Raw genomic sequence first — 16,769 nt, 5'->3', positions numbered from 1 at the left:
AGGGAAGGGAAGGGAAGGGAAGGGAAGGGAAGGGAAGGGAAGGGAAGGGAAGGGAAGAAGGAAAATAAAAGAAAAGAAGAAAACCAGCAACAATAGCAGAAGGTTCTACTGAGAAAATTTAGCCCCAGAAGTCAAATGGCTAACTAAAGAACACAGTGAGTCCAGAAGATTTTCTGGTTCAGTGGGAAGCAGATGGACTCTAGCTGAATGCTGTCTCCGATGCAGACACAGGAGGGTTTATTAGGTAAGGACACATGCCCTCCTTCTCTCCTCGCCCCCCACCTTTCCACTGGCTGATTCATTCCTGCAATCATTATTACAAAAGCCACGGTTACTAGTAGGGATGGTGTCATATTTTACTCACATCTCTCTTAGAAAGTTTAAGTGTTTATTTTAACTTATTTTTTTTATTGCATGTGTGGAGTGAGCATGTGCTGTGAGTGTGTGTGAATATAGGTGCCCATGGAGGCCAGGGGTGGCAGATCCTCTGAAACTACAGTTACAGGTGATAGTGAGCCACCTGACTTGAGGGCAGGGGACCAAACCCTGGTCCTCTGTCAGAGCAGGCAATGCTCGCTAACCACTGACCCACCTCTCCAGCTCTAGCCTAGACTCTGTAGGAACAAAGTAAGGGCTGTCTAAAATGGAAGTTGGCACCGTGGGCTCTCTGGTTATTGCTTCCTCTCGCTCTTGAGAGACTTTTACTTTTCCCTTCAATAAACAGGACCTGTCTCCCACCATTCTATTTCCTGGGTCTCCTGTGAGTCCTTTCCAGAAACATCACAAAGACCTGGGAGCTGAGAGGATACCAGGGCAAGCTCCCAGAGACACCTAGGCAGTGGCTCTTAGAAGAAGCATCTTTTAGTGTTTTAGCTGCATTGGGGTTTAGTTCATCACATCCCTGGCAGCCCCATCAGGCCTGTGGAAGGTTTTATTTGTTACATTAGATTTTTTCCAAAGTCTAATTGAATATTAAACTTGTGAAGTAAGTAGTGTACATTTAAATAAATAATATAGTCTCTCTGTGACCTGTGTGCCACGCTGCTCTTTTACAACTTAAGATCTGTGGGTGCTGCACAAAGGTTGCCTAACATCAGCATTTGGGTCTAAAATGGTCACTAATTTTATTAAGATGAAAAATTTCTCTGTAAAAATTTTATCTGAAAGTGTTTTCAAGCCACGCATCTCTTCAGAGAACAGACTCTCAAGACATAATGGAGTGTTACGGTCCAGTTTCTTGCATGGAGAGGACAGCTTGGGATAAACAATGACCAGATGTCCCAAGTAGAGAAATACAGTCCCAGAGAGTATAATTTAGAGCATTTTAGCCTCTCCTGACCCCATGCAAGGATACATAGGGTGACTATTAACATTTATCAAGGAAGGAAATTGGCATCCCCTTCTGCATCTGATGGTGAGGCTCCATGGAGACAGGCACTTGCTGTGATCTGACAGTGAGCAGCGGAAATCATTACTGGTAGTGCAAAAGGGCTCATCCAGACCACTTTATAAAGGCAGAGTTTATCAAAGGTACTGCATAGAAATGCAGCTAGAAATGAGCAAAGACAGGCACTGCTGGGCCTTTGCCTCCCTATTATGATGGGAACCAAAAGAATATGGCTGTCTTAATTTATTGAGAAGAGGGTAGGAGCAGTCAGGAAGACAAAAAGAAAGTTTATTTCATATTAAATAATAATTTAAATCCTGCCATATATCCAGATCTGTGTCCTCTATAACTTCTAAAAGACCAAAAAGAATAATGACTCTTCTTCAGGCAGATGGTCCTTCCGCATGTTTGTCCCCTGTTATCTTCCTGTTACCTCATTCCTCCAAACCTAACCCTGACAAACCCTAATCCTAACCCTAACAAACCCTAGTCCTAGCCCTAGCCCTAGCCCTAGCCCTAGCCCTAGCCCTAGCCCTAGCCCTAGCCCTAGCCCTAGCCCTAACCCTACATCACCCCTATACAGACCACAGTGGACCCTTCACTGTATTTGCAAAATATTCCCCTAAATACAGAACAAGGGATTTTTTTTTTCTAATTGTGCCCCAGCCCTGCTGGCATATAAGGCACTAGCTTAGTAATTTACTACCTTCTATACATAAATGCATTGTTATGCCCTCACAGATAGTGCAGTATCTTTATTCATACCAGTACTAGTGCAAACAGGTGAGGTTATTCCTAAGTGATAGGAAATTTTAATTTCACTATAATCATGTGAGATCACCATTGTATCCACAGTTCGTTGTTGATGTTGACCAGAACATCACTTTATGATGCACAGATGGAATAGCAAAACAAACCGAGCCATGTACAAAAAGTGTTCAACACCCTAACTCAGTAGAGTTTATCCTAGGTATGTATGGCTGGCTCAGCTTTGGAAAATCAACTAGTAGAATCAATTACATACAATAGAAAATTCTCAGGAGTATATCAATAGGTACAGAAAAAGATTAATAAAATCCAATAGCTATCTATGATAAAAAATCTCGAGCTAAATTAGGCATAGAGGGGGAGTCCCTAAGGTTAAACGTAATATCTATAAAAATCTTACAATAACATAATTTTAATAATGTTAAAGCCTTCTTAGTGTGTTGAAGAACAGTGTAACACAGCTCATGGCTCAGCTTCCACAGTCTGTGGGAAGACCTAGCTAACAGCCTGAGTGAGGAAAGGAACGGCGGAAACTATGCTTCTCCACAGCTAATACATCAATAAATAGCATCAGAAAATGGAACACCCACAACAAGGTTGCCAGAAAGAAAGCTAAGATGGGAAACCCAACCACTTTTCTACAAACCAACAATGAGTCAGTAGCATTTAAGATTTAAAACACCATGTCACTGTGCTATTATGATAGCATAATTCATAATGGAATTGGTGGAAAACCTAAGAAAATATGTATAAGACCTGTTGGATGAAAACTATGAAATCCCAATAAAAATAGTTTAAAAACTATTTTTTAAATTACTAAGTATATGGAAAGATATGCTATGCCATGGATGGGAAGGCTACCAAGGTCTCAGTTACTTCCCAAATGAGTGATAAATTCATTCCAATCCCAGTCAAATGTCTAGAGAGCTATTTTGTGAATAGCCAATCCTAATGTTTATAGAGAGACAAAAGGCAAAGAATACTCAATTTCAATCCATGTTTAGGAAGGACAAAAAAATTAGGGAACTACTGCTACCTGATACTACAACTCTATTGTGGCACTGTGCGACAGCAGATCCATGGAAGAGAGTAGGGCGGAAGTAAGACTATATAAATAGGCCAGCCGAGCCTTGAAACTAGAATAATGCTAACAGGTGGAGATAAAAAAGTCTCTACAGCAAATGATTCTGAGGTAAGTGGACAAATTACTTGGCAACAGTAAAGAGAAAACAGAAAGAACACACCACCAACAACAGAAAGTATAGGACTTAGTTACATCTATCCCCAAAGTAGACCAGAGATTTAAATGCCACAAGTAACACAGAAGAAAGCATGAAGGCCATTTGGTGTGGTAATGGATTTTTAGATAGACTATCAAAGTCACAATCCATAAAACGAATAATTAAAGCCAGATTTCATTGAACTTATTTTTGTTTTAATTTTGTGAGTATGGGTGTTTGCCTGGATGTATGTCTGTGTACCACAGGTGAGCCTGTTGCCCTCAGATGCCAGAAGAAGCTGGAACTAGAGTTACAGGCATGGTTGTGGGCGGCCATGTGTGTACTGAGAACTGAACCCAGGTCTTCTGGAAGAACGGCTAGTGCTCTTAACCACTGAGCCATCTCTCCAGACCCCCAAAGCCGGATTTCATTAAAATTTATGTTCTATGAAGTCATGGTTAAGAGACAAGCCACAGACATGACTTGGGCTAAAACTTGGGAAAGACACATGATACAGATCTGATCCAGAAACAGCAAGAAATTTCACGTTATGAAAATAAGCAGAGCTGGACAGTTGGCTCAGGACATTTGCTGCTCTTGCAAACCTAGGATTACTTCCCAGCACCCACATGGTGGCTCACAACCGTCTATAACTCCTGTTCCAGGGGATCTTACACCTCCTTCTGCCACTGGGGGCACAAGCCAACAAGCCTGTGGTGAACAAGCAGGTAAAACACACACACACATAAAATAATAAGTAAATCAGTTTTTTATGGTTTTCAAGAACGAGAACAAGCAACCTATGAAGACATGAGAAAAAGACCTCAGCAGATACCTCATTAAAGAAAACATGGTAGGCAAGCAGGCATGGGAAAAGACACTGCACACCCTGCAGAGAGGAAAGTGCAAATTGAGACAATAGTAATATTGTCAGTATCTAACTACTCTGCCAGTGCCAAATCTTGGTGAGCTTTGGAGCCTCCGGTTTTCTTCTTCTTGGAAGACAGACTTTCAAAATTCAATCTAGCAATTTCAGTGCTGAGCATCTCCCTGAAGGAGAAGAAAGCTCATGTCTACATGAAACACTGGAGAAGTTTCATTTGTAATTACTAAAACTTAGAGGCAACTATGATGTCCTTTAGTATGTGACAGGATACATAAATGAGAACGTTGAGACAGTGGGGTAATCTTGCTGAGCTATGAGGCTGGTACAAGACAGGGAAGGGTGTCCATGGCCAGCGGAAAGAATGTGCTAATAATGGTAGTTCTCCACACGTAAGGCACATCCAGTCAGTGAAGAAGCTAAAGGGTAGATGAGACTGCATGTGTGCCATCAGGGGCCATACAGGAAATCTCTGGAATCTTCCTCAGCTTCCTGTGAATCTAAAATTGTTCTCTTCTAGAAACTAACATTTCAGAGCACAGCAGACATCTGAAGTCAATGCTTAGTCATTTATTAAGTAGAAAATTCTGATTTTACCTACACCGACTAGGTGTCATAAACTTACCAAGCTTTTACTTGAGGCTATTTATGGCATCAAATGATCTCATTCACACACACACACACACACACACACACACACACACACACACACACTTTGTCAAAGATATGATTAGCTTCCTAAAACAAAACTTTGAGAAATATTTGGTCCTTAGAACCTTTAGAAATATTAGGTCTTTTAAGAACAACATTGGACGGGCTGGAGAGATGGCTCAGTGGTTAAGAGCACCATCTCTTCTTCAAGAGGTCCTGAGTTCAATTCCCAGCAACCACATGGTGGCTCACACCTATCTGTAATGAGATCTGATGTCCTCTTCTGGTGTGTCTGAAGACAACTACAGTGTGCTGACATATATAAAATAAATAAATCTTTAAAAAAAAAAGAACAACATTGGATAAAAAGGGAAAAAAGTTATTGCAGTAGTCTTGATTTTAATTGCTATTATTAATAAATACAAGATAGATATCAACTAGGACTAGGTGAGGTCTCAGACCCCATTTCAGCAGTTTCTGTAAAAGGCCTTTCTCAAATTGTAAAATACTCCAATCTTGAGCACAGTATCCTCAAGAGTCTCAAATAAAGGACGTATAATGAAATCACTAAAAGCAAAGAATAAACATATCACCAACACTAAACAATAAAAGAGAGAAAGAGGTGAGATAAAGCTGAAGTTTGAAAGGACACTGCTGAGGAAGGCCCAAGACTCTGCTGCTGCTTCCTCTGTGTCCCCAAGGACACACTCTGCTCACCTGCTCCGCCAACGTGAAACTCAGCTCCTTTCTCTGGGAAATGAGAAGTTTGTAGCTTTGGCAGGTGTTTGCAGCTGCTACTTCTGTCCCTTCTTCAAAACGGTTCTTCTCACTCCGCCACAACCAAGACGTGCTGGTCTCCCATCATGGTGTTCAAACTTAACACACTGCCCTGTGTTCCCTTCCTATTTCCTTCAACTTAAATGGAAATTCAAACATATTCTTTTTGCAACCATTTCCCCTGCTTTTCCTAAGAAAGAATAGTAAGCATTTGGGTTGATTATAAAATGATTTTTTTTAACATTTCAACTCTCTTATAATTAGTCAATATCAATCAACTAATCTTCTCTCTGCATCCATGTGATGATATCTATTCATCCAGCAAAAACATAAAGGAAGGACGTGGGGTCACAAGTCTGAGACCTTGAGACAGGATTTGGAATTGCTCGGTGTTGTCTGTTGTGCTGAGATCACCTCCCTGGGTCTATGAGGACGATAGAGTTCCTTTCTTACCTGGGATCATGGTTTAAATTAGGTTAACTTCCCTACTTTTCTGATTTATATGACGGGGTGATTGTTTAAAGATGGTGATTTTCCTGCAGTCCAGGTCTTGACGAATGGCACTACTCTGTCATCTAAGGCAGAACCTTGGAAATCATCCAATGGCCTTCCCCATCCCTCACCACCCACATGTTCAATAAATCACCAAGACCTGCTGATTTTTTTTTAAGTTCTAATAGTTTCTGGCCTACAGAAAGCATAACACAAATGATATCCAAAAACCAACCTTTGGGTGTGTGGAATTACAACAGATTGTCAAGTTTTTAAATAAGTAGAACATTGTGTTCAAAGTTGTAGCACCTTGTCCAGTCCCCTGTACTCTTTTTGCTGTTGGAGTATTGTAGACTTGGGTATTAACCATGCTATGTCGAACGCATGCAGCAGCAGCTTATTGATAGCACTGAATGAATGTAGTCCTTGAGATCTAACAAAAAACTAAGCATTTATCTGTTAACTCCTTTGAATAGTTATATAATATTCTATTATATGAACATGCATGGCATTTGTTAGTTATTCATATTCTCATTAATTCATCTTTAGAATGGTTTATAATGTTTTGCCTTGGCAAGCAGCGCTGAAATAAATATCCATGGACCTATCTCTGTGTACAGGGAGCCTATCTGAATGTCTCTAGGATACAGTCAAGTGTGTATCCTCATGTTTTGAAAATGGGTTCAGGTGTACAAGATTCCCTCCTCAAGGACCGGTGGATGGGGCCTGAAAAATCTGGGCACTGGAAGGCTACCTCCACTCACCCCACAAGGCATGTCAGTCATCCGGACATTGTACCAGTTAGCATTGTCTGCCAGCATGACAGCCCAGAGCCACCTGAGAAAGGAGTTTCAATGGTGTGACTGCCTAGGTCAAATTGGCAGGTGTTCATGTCTGTGGGAATTTGTCTTGATTGTTAGTTGATGTAAGAAGGCCCAGCCTGCTAAGGGCAGTAGCATTCTCTATGCATTGGCTCTGGGTTATATAAGGAAGCCAAGCAGTAAATATTCTGTGGTTTCTGCTTCAAGTTCCTGCTCAAGATCCTGCCCTGACTTCTCCCAGTAATGAACTGTGACCTGGAAGTGTAAGCCCCACACACCCTTTTCATACCTGAGTTGCTTTTGTCCAGAGTGTTTGATCACTGAGGCAGAATGAAACAGACATCACATGCAGAAAGGAGGACTTCTTTACATAAAATTTCCACTCCATACTCAAAATAACCCTATAGGCAATACCCATTTTACAGAGAGGGAAACTGAAGCATAGAAAAAAGTCCAAGTAGCACAACCAAGGTGACAGATGAGTGGCAAAAGAGGTGACTGACCCCGCAGAGCTGCTGAGTGGGGACCACATGGATCCTTGCTAAGTTCTTAGGACTGGAAGTGCTAGCACAGGGCTAAGATCCGTCAAACTTACCAACTAACGCGACTCTGTTCTTCAAATGCTCCACACTTCTGCCAGGACCATCTGAGAGCCTCTGTCAAATGGGTCACTTGACAGATGATGGAATGCTAAGTCTGTACTGGGTGTTTTATCTTCCTCACTGCTATAAGATGGAACATTCATTTGGGAAGTTTTCTCGTCATTTGCTGTTTTTATTCTGATACTTGAGCATCCGTGACTCTTTCTCATTTCTCCTTCTTTTCCTTCTCCTCCTCCTCCTCTTTCTCCTCCTCCTCCTCCTCCTCTTCCTCCTCGTCCTCCTCTTCCTTTTCCTTTTCCTTCTTCTTCTTCTTCCTCTTCCTCTTCCTTTTCTTTCCCTTCTTTTTCTCCTCCTCCTCCTTACTGATATTTCAGTGTTCTCTTTAGGTGTTTATCCTCCCTGTTTAATTTTCATACAAATTACCTTCCACTGTTCAGGTACAACTGATACAAACTATGAATTTGAATTTGAACTATGTTCAAATACAGTGTTAGGGACATTTGCATTTTAGTTTTTTCTCTTTGTTTTTGTTTGTTTGTTTGTTTGTTCGTTTGTTTGAGACAGGGTTTCCCTGTATAGCCCTGGCTGTCCTAGAACTCACTCTGTAGACCAGGCTGGCCTCGAACTCAGGAATCTGCCTGCCTCTGCCTCCCAAGTGCTGGGATTAAAGGCATGCGCCACCACTGCCCGTCTGCGTTTTAGTTTTAAATAGACCTTTATTTCACAAGAAGGACTGTCTCTGAGCCACACTCCAGCTCCAAGAATCAACACGATCTGTCTACACTACCTGAGGAAATTGTGTGAGACATCAGGCAAGGCTAGCGATTTCTCTTCCTCAGGCAATTGGACAGTACCAAAGTCCTATGAGAAAAATGCAGCTTATATTTTCAAGTGTCTACTCTTTCCTGGGTTCCTGTAACAAACTTGAGTGTGTTGGTTTGCTTGCTTTGGGTTAAGGATTATAAACTGTTTATCACTGGAAAACTAAAGTGGGTCCATACTACAGAAAATCTCCTGCTTCAGCAAGGACTCTTAGACACCTCTTTATGACAAGATGAAAGTAATTGTAGATTTGATTCAAAAAGTAGCCAGATAGATACATTTCAAGTAAGCTTCTCACCTACCTTCTGAACAAAGGGCAATTAATTGTTTTGTATCTTCAAAGACACTCTTATCTTCCTTATGACCTCTAATTTCCTGTGACCAGGATTCTAATTTCAATTAAAAAAAAAGAAAAGAAAGAAAGATGAACTTTGTATTCTGGGAAAACTTGAGATTTCCTGAAGGATTTTTTAGCACAATGTGGATGGCTCCCATAAACTCTATTTTAAACACTATAATGAAACATAGCATTGTTACCAAAAGGAAGAGATTAATGTTGTTGTAATAGTAACTAACCTTTCACATTCACTTAGATTTACTCAGAATTTTTTTAAATGCTTGCCCTTTTTATTTTTTTAAAGTGTGTGTGTGTGTGTGTATGTTCATGTGTGAGCATGTGTCTGGGAGTGTGTGATGCACATGTGTGCATATGGAGACCAGAGGTTGATACCTGTATTTCTTGATGCCTGCCCACCTTATTTTTTGAGACAGGATCTCTCATCAAACCAGAAGCAATCTGAATTGGCTACACTAATAGCCAGCAAACCTCTGGGATTTTCCAGGCCCCAGGATTTGGACCACAGGCACATACTACCATACCCCAGCCTTTTTATGTATGTCCTGGGCGATTGAACTTGTGTCTTCATGCTTGACTGCTAAACACTTTATCCACTGGGCCATTTCCGCAGGCTCCTTTTTTTTTTTTTTTTTTTTTTTTGGTTTTTCGAGACAGGGTTTCTCTGTGTAGTCCTGGCTGTCCTGGAACTCACTCTGTAGACCAGGCTGGCCTCGAACTCAGAAATCCGCCTGCCTCTGCCTCCCAAGTGCTGGGATTAAAGGTGTGTGCCACCACCGCCCAGCCTCCACAGGCTCCTTGATGGCTCTTTTGAATCCAGGATCTCATCCAGGATTCCATATTACAGTTGTCATATCTTCCCATTTGCCTCTGGTTTGTGGTAGCTTCTTGGTCTTCCCTTGTTTTGTTTTTTAAATCATTATGATATCAATGGTCTTAAGGAATACTTGTCTGGTGTATTTCCCAGCCTGAGCTAGTTTCCCATGGTTAGACTGGGATTATGTTATCTTTGAACCAACACCAGTGATAAAGGACCCTTCACACTGCCACATGAAGAGCCCTCTGATGCCCTGATGACATCACAGGTGAGAACTACCTTCTTCAATGAGTTTTCCAGTTACTTGTGTACGATGTGGCAAAACGCCTGACACTTTAAGGGAGTATTAAAGTAGCCCACAGTAGCAGAATTTCCATACGTCATGATAAATTGGCATAGAGGATTTTCAACTCATGGCACCCACAAAGCAGAACGAAGATGGAAAGGAGGCCAGAGAAGATATGCCCTTCAAAGACACACACCCCAGTAACCCACTTCCTCCAGCCAGGCTTCCTGACTCACAGTTTCTGTCAAAGACTTGATTAGGACATCACCCTTGGGATCTATTCCGCTCTGAGAACACCCATGCACACGCAGGGGCATGCATTATTATTATGGGCATCTCTCTGTGCCCATGCCAACATCCCAGGTCTCTCCACTCTACTTATTTTCCATATTCGACTTTATTTCTGGTGGTCAGTCTGTCAGTCTATCTACCCTCACCGAGGAGGAAGAGAGGATAGTATCTCCCTTACTGAGATATTGGACTTACGTATTTATTTTATATATTAGGCTATATTCCAATATAACTTTGTCTGATTGGAACTTCTTTCAGTTTTGCTCCTGTGTTTCTTTGATAGTTCCTTATTTTTGGTCCTTTGGATAACTTCAGCACTCACCTGTAAGTGATACTTCCAGCAGTTGCTTCTGTTGAGTTATAATGCGGATACTTTGCTTTTCCCATCTCTATCCGGAAGCCTCCCTTCAGGGGAGTGGGGAGAATCAGTGGTTTAGTGTACTCAAAGCTGTTCCAGCAACTTCCTCAAGAACTGTGGTAAATAAGGCTGGGCAGTGGTGGCGTACGCCTTTAATCCCAGCACTTGGGAGGCAGAGGCAGGCAGATTCCTGAGTTCGAGGCCAGCCTGGTCTACAGAGTGAGTTCCAGGACAGCCAGGGCTACACAGAGAAACCCTGTCTCGGAAGAAAGAAGAAAAAAAAAAGAACTGTGGTAAAATGCCCCCACAGTGCTCCAGAAGTACTCAGGTTCCTGCCTGTAGTGGACAGCACTCCACCATTTGTATAGCCAAATCACAGGACTGTGTCTCTCAAATACAGTCCTGTCTTGGGTGATTTCTGGATGGAGTGGATTCTTGGTAGGAAAAAAATGGTTCTCCCATTACTGGATGCCCAGGATTTGCCCGATTGGACAAAGGTAAGGTATTAAGTGTTATCAGGTGACATTCCAGGAAAACCAAAGCCAGAAGCAGAAACTATGGACTGTGGGTTTAGATTTACTTATCTGAGGTTGGCTCTTGGGGTCCTTTCTGAAAAGAGAGTGTAAGACCTTAACTTATTTTCTTAAATTTTATCTTGAGCATTTTCTGGCTTTTATTTTGGACAGATGAATCCAGTTAGTAGTTGATCTGGTTAGTGTTTGTCAATTTGACATAAAAGCATCAGCTGAGGAGCTGCCTCTATCAGATTGGCCCGTGGGCAAATCTGTGGGATAATTTCTTGATTGATTATTGATGTCGGAGAGCCCAAGCCCACTGTGGGTGGTGTCAACTCTAGGCAGATGATTCTAGAGAGCAAGCTGAGCGAACATGGGGAAGAAGCCAATAAGCAGGGTTCCTCGATGGCAGTGGTTCTCAACCTTCCTAACACTGTGACCCTTTAATACAGTCCCTTGTGTTGTGGTGACCTCTAAGCATAAAATTATTTTTTGTTACTTCATAACTGTAACTTTGCTACTGTTACAAATTGCAATGTAAATATTTGAGGTATAGAATATTTGATACGTGGCCCACCAAGGAGCCACGACCCACAGGTTGACAACTGCTGCTGTATCATCTCTGCTTCAGTTCCTGCCTTCAGGTTCCTGCTTTGGCTCTCCTTGAGGAGAGAGTGGGCTGTAAGCTGTAAGCCAAATAAACCCCTTTCCTCTACAAGTTCTCTTGGCTAGTGTTTTAACACAGTGACAGAAAGTAAACCAAGACAGGCCCCAAGGGTCTCTGGGGCTCCTTTAATTTTTTTCTATCTGATTGTGTCATTTTCTGGGCTGGGTCAAGGTCTTGCTGATTACTTCCTTCCCGTGGAAGCCTGGGGGATATTTTTCTGTGTAATTGCACTGCCCTGATATTTACAGGATGTTCACTGGCTAAAGTCTGACTGCTGGTCTCCATGACCTCTCTGACAAAAACAATAGGTGACTTACCAGTCCTTTGGAGGTCCTGGCATCTGGCCAGAGGCAAAGGCAGAGGTAGAAGAGGGCCTCTTCATCTTCATCAGTCTTGGCTTCTTAAAGATGGCTGTTGAAAAACCTGGAAGATCAGATACACTAGTCCTAAAAAGTGAGGAGTGGTTTAAAATTAACTGTTATGTAACATTTACATCAGTGGGTCTCAACCTTCCCAATGCTATGACACTTTAATACAGTTCCTCGTGTTGTGGTGACCCCAAACCATGAGATTATTTTCATTGGAACTTCATAACTGTGATTTGCTACTGCTATGAATTGTAATGTAAATATCCATGTTTTCTGCAGGTCTTTGGTGACCCCTCTGAGAGGGTCCTTCTACACACAGGCTGAGAACCTGTGATTTAGATAAAGCTTATGGGGTTGCAAACCACTTCAGCTCCTTCAGTTCTTTCTCTAACTCCTTCATTGGGGACCCTGACTGGAGATCCTGACTGGGGACCCCGTACTCAGTCCAATGGTTGGCTGTGAGGTCTGCTTCTGTATTTGCCAAGTTCTGGCAGAGCCTCTCAGGAGACAGCTATATCAGGCTCCTGTCAGCAAGCACTTCTTGGCATCTATAGTGTCTGGGTTTTGTGACTGTATATGGGATGGATCCCCAGGTGGAGCAGCCTTTGGATGGCCTTTCCTTCAGTCTCTGTTCTACACTTTATCTCCGTATTTGTTCCCATGAGTATTTTGTGCCCCTTTCTAAGAAAAAACGAATCACCCACATTTTGGTCTTCCTTCTTCTTGAGCTTCATGTGGTCTGTGAATTGTATCTTGGGTACTGGGAACATTTGAACTAATATCCATTTATCAGTGAGTGCATACCATGTGTGTTCTTTTGTGATTGGGTTACCTCACTCAGGATGATATTTTCTAGTTCCATTCATTTGTCTAAAAATGTCATGAATTCATTGTTTGTAATAGCTGAGTAATACTTTATTGTGTAAATGTACCACATTTTCTGTATCCATTCCTATATTGAAGGACATCTGGGTTCTTTCCAGCTTCTGGATATTATAAATAAGGCTGCTATGAACATAGTGGAGCATGTGTACTTGTTATATGTTAGAGCATCTTCTGGGTATATGCCCAGGAGTGCTATAGCTGAGTCCTCAGGTAATACTATGTCCAATTTTCTGAGGAATCACCAGACTGATTTCCAAAGTGATTGTACTAGCTTGCAATCCCACCAACAATGGAAGAATATTCCTCTTTCTCCACATCCTCACCAGCATCTGCTATCACCTGAGTTTTTGATCTTAGCCATTCTGACTGGTGTGAGGTGGAATTTCAGGGATTGAAGACCCAGAAATTAACCCACACACCTATGGTCACTTGATCTTTGACAAAGGAACTAAAACCACTCAGTGGAAAAAAGACAGCACTTTCAACAAATGATGCTGGTTCAACTGGAGGTCAGCATGTAGAAGAATGCAAATTGATCCATTCTTATCTCCTTGTACAAAGCTCAAGTCCAAGTGGATCAAGGACCTTCACATAAAACCAGATACACTGAAACTAATAGAGGAGAAAGTAGGGACGAGCCTTGAACACATGGGCACAGGGGGAAAGTTCCTGAACAGAACACCAATGGCTTATGCTCTGAGATCAAGAATCAACAAATGGAACCTCATAAAATTACAAAGCTTCTGTAAGGCAAAGGACACTGTCAATAGGACAAAATGGCAACCAACAGACTTGGAAAAGACCTTTACCAATCCTACATCCGATAGAGGACTAATATCCAATATACACAAAGAACTCAAGAAATTAGACTCCAAACAACCAAATAACCCTATTTAAAATAGGGTACAGAGAAAAATAGAGAATTCTCAACCGAGGAATCTCAAATGGCTGAGAAGCACCTAAAGTTCAACATCCTTAGTCATTAGACTTTTTTTTTAAACTCTAGTTGATAATTGGAAAATTGTATAACAATCCTATTGAATCTGAAAAAAATATGTTCACACAAAAAGTACAATAATAAACATCATTACTTAAAATAATCATAACAAAAATCATTACTTAAACCAGAAATAATGCAAATAATTAACTCTGCCCTCAGGAACATCAAGGAACGCAACAAAATAGAATTAAGGAAAGGAGAAAGGCTTTAATAAAGATATTGATTACATTAACTAGAAAAGAGCAGAATTAATAAATACATCACAAATCTTAATAATATCATTTAAACAGTTGTAAGAAAAGACCCAATACAGAGATAAAGTCAAAGTAAGACTGGGGAAATTGAGAGGAGTATGAAGGAGTCAGTGCGTAAACTGAGACCTGAACAAATAACCCTGGGAGTTATATCACCAAGACTGACAAAAGAAAGAAAAGCTGGGTAGATTGATAAGTATCTACAAAATTTTAAAAAGACTCAACTTCCTAAGTAGTTAAAATTTGACAAACTTAGCAGAAAATGTAATTATCTTGATAAAACATTAGAAAATCCTCTTTTTAAAAAGCCAGTTGGAAACACGGCTAAGAGTAGATGAATAACTTGATAATTTCAGTGGAAATTCAAGAAGCTAAAACAGGAAATGTGGACACATTAAGTGTTGAATAAAGCAGTAATAACATAGGCAATGCCACATAGACAAAAAAGACAAAATGAGAAATAGCCAGCATAGAAAGCAAAGCTGTCCGCTCGCTAACAAGACAGAGAGACATAGCTGTCACATTAGGCTCATTTTAGAAGTATGAACACTGAGTCTCCCAGTGGTCACTTCAGGGCAGATGTGTGACTTGTCTGGCTAAGAAAACTCAGGTCTCAGGGTCCTGCCAAGCCTGTAGTTTCCTTGGGCTTCTTCCTATGCAGGATGCTCAGGGCTGGGCACCCACCAGCCATTAGTATACCTCTCCTGACTTCTGTTCCCTCTCCTCCTTTCTCCCCAGTTCCCTCCTTCATGTCTCATGTCTTCTATTTAGTGAAGCAATAACATGTTACTGTTCCAATAGATAAGGATAATATTGTATTTCCAAGCTAATAAACATTAAGAGTAAATTACCCTTTTCTATTTTTTTAATAATTCTAATTTAGTTGTAAAAAGCACAACCTTTGATTGGAGGAAAAAATGAAGTTTTATTCTTGTCCGAATCCACTTAGATGTAGTTTGGCTAATTTCTCTTCATCCATGGTGTCCTGTGAAGGTTTGACTTTAACTACAAGGGGATGCTGAAGACAGAAAAGGATAACGTTCAGTCAGAACCACAAAGATGAGAGTGGCCACCGACTGCCCAAACCTGTGTGGCTGTTTAGCATCTAAGCTATAACACTGATACAACCCAATATTTGCTAAGTCGCTCATGGCCACACATACTTCATTAGCTTTCACATAAAATGTGTTATTTAATTTTGCACCAAGTAAAAGGTGTAATTTTGCACCAAGTAAAAGGCACCATTCCTCTCTATAGATATCTTGCAGCCTGAGCACGTAGCCTTTCCCATCTGCTCGCCGGACTTCTACCTCAATTTAGAACTCATTTTGTTATTTCAAGCTCTTTTTCCATGTCAGAGTCCCATCCTCCAGCTCACTCTTACCCTCATGGGTCAATGAGACCTCAGTCCAACCTGTTACTCCTGATGTCTTCTGATCCAGTTCTAGAACCTTCTTTCCAGCCCCCTAGCTCCTCTGCTTAACAGCCCCTCCTCCAAGTGAGCTTCACGCACCAGCCATTTCTTTGCATTTGAAAATTAAAACAATAACCCTGCATTTAGGGGCTTACGAAGGCAAAAAAAAAGTAGTGGAGACCTGTACAAATAATCTGTTTTTAAAGGCTATCTCTGGGACAAGAGCTCACAATAGGCCCACCTAAATGTATTGTCTTTAGTTTATACCCTAAGTTTTGAGTTACTAAATTGCTCAGTGGAGAAGTTAGAAAGTTTAATTTGGACAGAACAACAAATTTAAAGACTTTCCTTCTCCCTGGCTCCTCCCTGTGGTCAGCACAATTATAAACTTGTGTGTTGACTTTGTTAACTGAAGATTTCACCTCTCAGTGGATGTTTGCTTACATTTATGGAACATTCACCAAAAAATGTTCTCCCTTTGTGCTAATTCTAGGCTGTTAGAGAGCCTGCCCTATCTAGAGGTAATCAGTCTCTGGGTTTTGTGAGGATGAACAGATTTTTTTTTTTTAATGGAGTGCTGTCTCTTTAAATTCTGCAAGTGAACTTGGCTAAGGAAGGCCAACAGCTCAAGGTCCAGCCCCTAGAAGAGAGAATAGCTTCAGACTCTCCATCCTCAGGCTTGGCAAGGGCACAGCTGTGCCAGCTCATCCTGGCAGGCTCCTGGCAGCATGGCAATAAAGCTCTGGGCCTTCCTGCTGGGGTTTGGGCTCAGCTGGGTTTGGCCAGCTTCTGCCCACCGGAAGCTCCTGCTGTTGCTCCTGGATGGTTTCCGCTCAGACTACATCAGTGAGGATGCCCTGGCATCCTTGCCTGGTTTCAGAGAGATTGTGAACAGAGGAGTCAAAGTGGATTACTTGACTCCAGACTTCCCCAGCCTCTCCTATCCCAATTACTACACCCTCATGACCGGTGAGTACCTACCATGTCTGCCTCTTAGAGGGGAGGATACAGATAGCACCTGTCACTGGGAACCTTAATGTTCATATGTCCTTAGTCCCTCGGGACATCCAAGACAGGCAAGAGTCTATGTTCCCAACTAACACATTCATTTATCACAGTTTTGTTTTTACACGAAA

General features: G+C 41.5%; 1 protein-coding gene across 1 annotated transcript in view; it reads left to right on the top strand.

Annotated features, from left to right (window-relative positions):
* The first annotated feature begins 16,361 nt into the window (after positions 1-16,361).
* Positions 16,362-16,769, top strand: part of Enpp6 (ectonucleotide pyrophosphatase/phosphodiesterase 6) — a 94,953-nt gene continuing 94,545 nt past the window's right edge. The window contains exon 1 of the mRNA XM_028757709.1: positions 16,362-16,602. Coding sequence (XP_028613542.1) covers positions 16,362-16,602 — 241 coding nt within the window. The remainder of the gene's footprint in view (positions 16,603-16,769) is intronic.

This window comes from Grammomys surdaster, unplaced genomic scaffold, assembly GCF_004785775.1.
Source record: "Grammomys surdaster isolate TR1022 unplaced genomic scaffold, NIH_TR_1.0 126178, whole genome shotgun sequence".
In the NCBI taxonomy this organism is placed as follows: domain Eukaryota; kingdom Metazoa; phylum Chordata; class Mammalia; order Rodentia; family Muridae; genus Grammomys; species Grammomys surdaster.
This window is presented reverse-complemented; position numbering and strand designations above follow the sequence as displayed.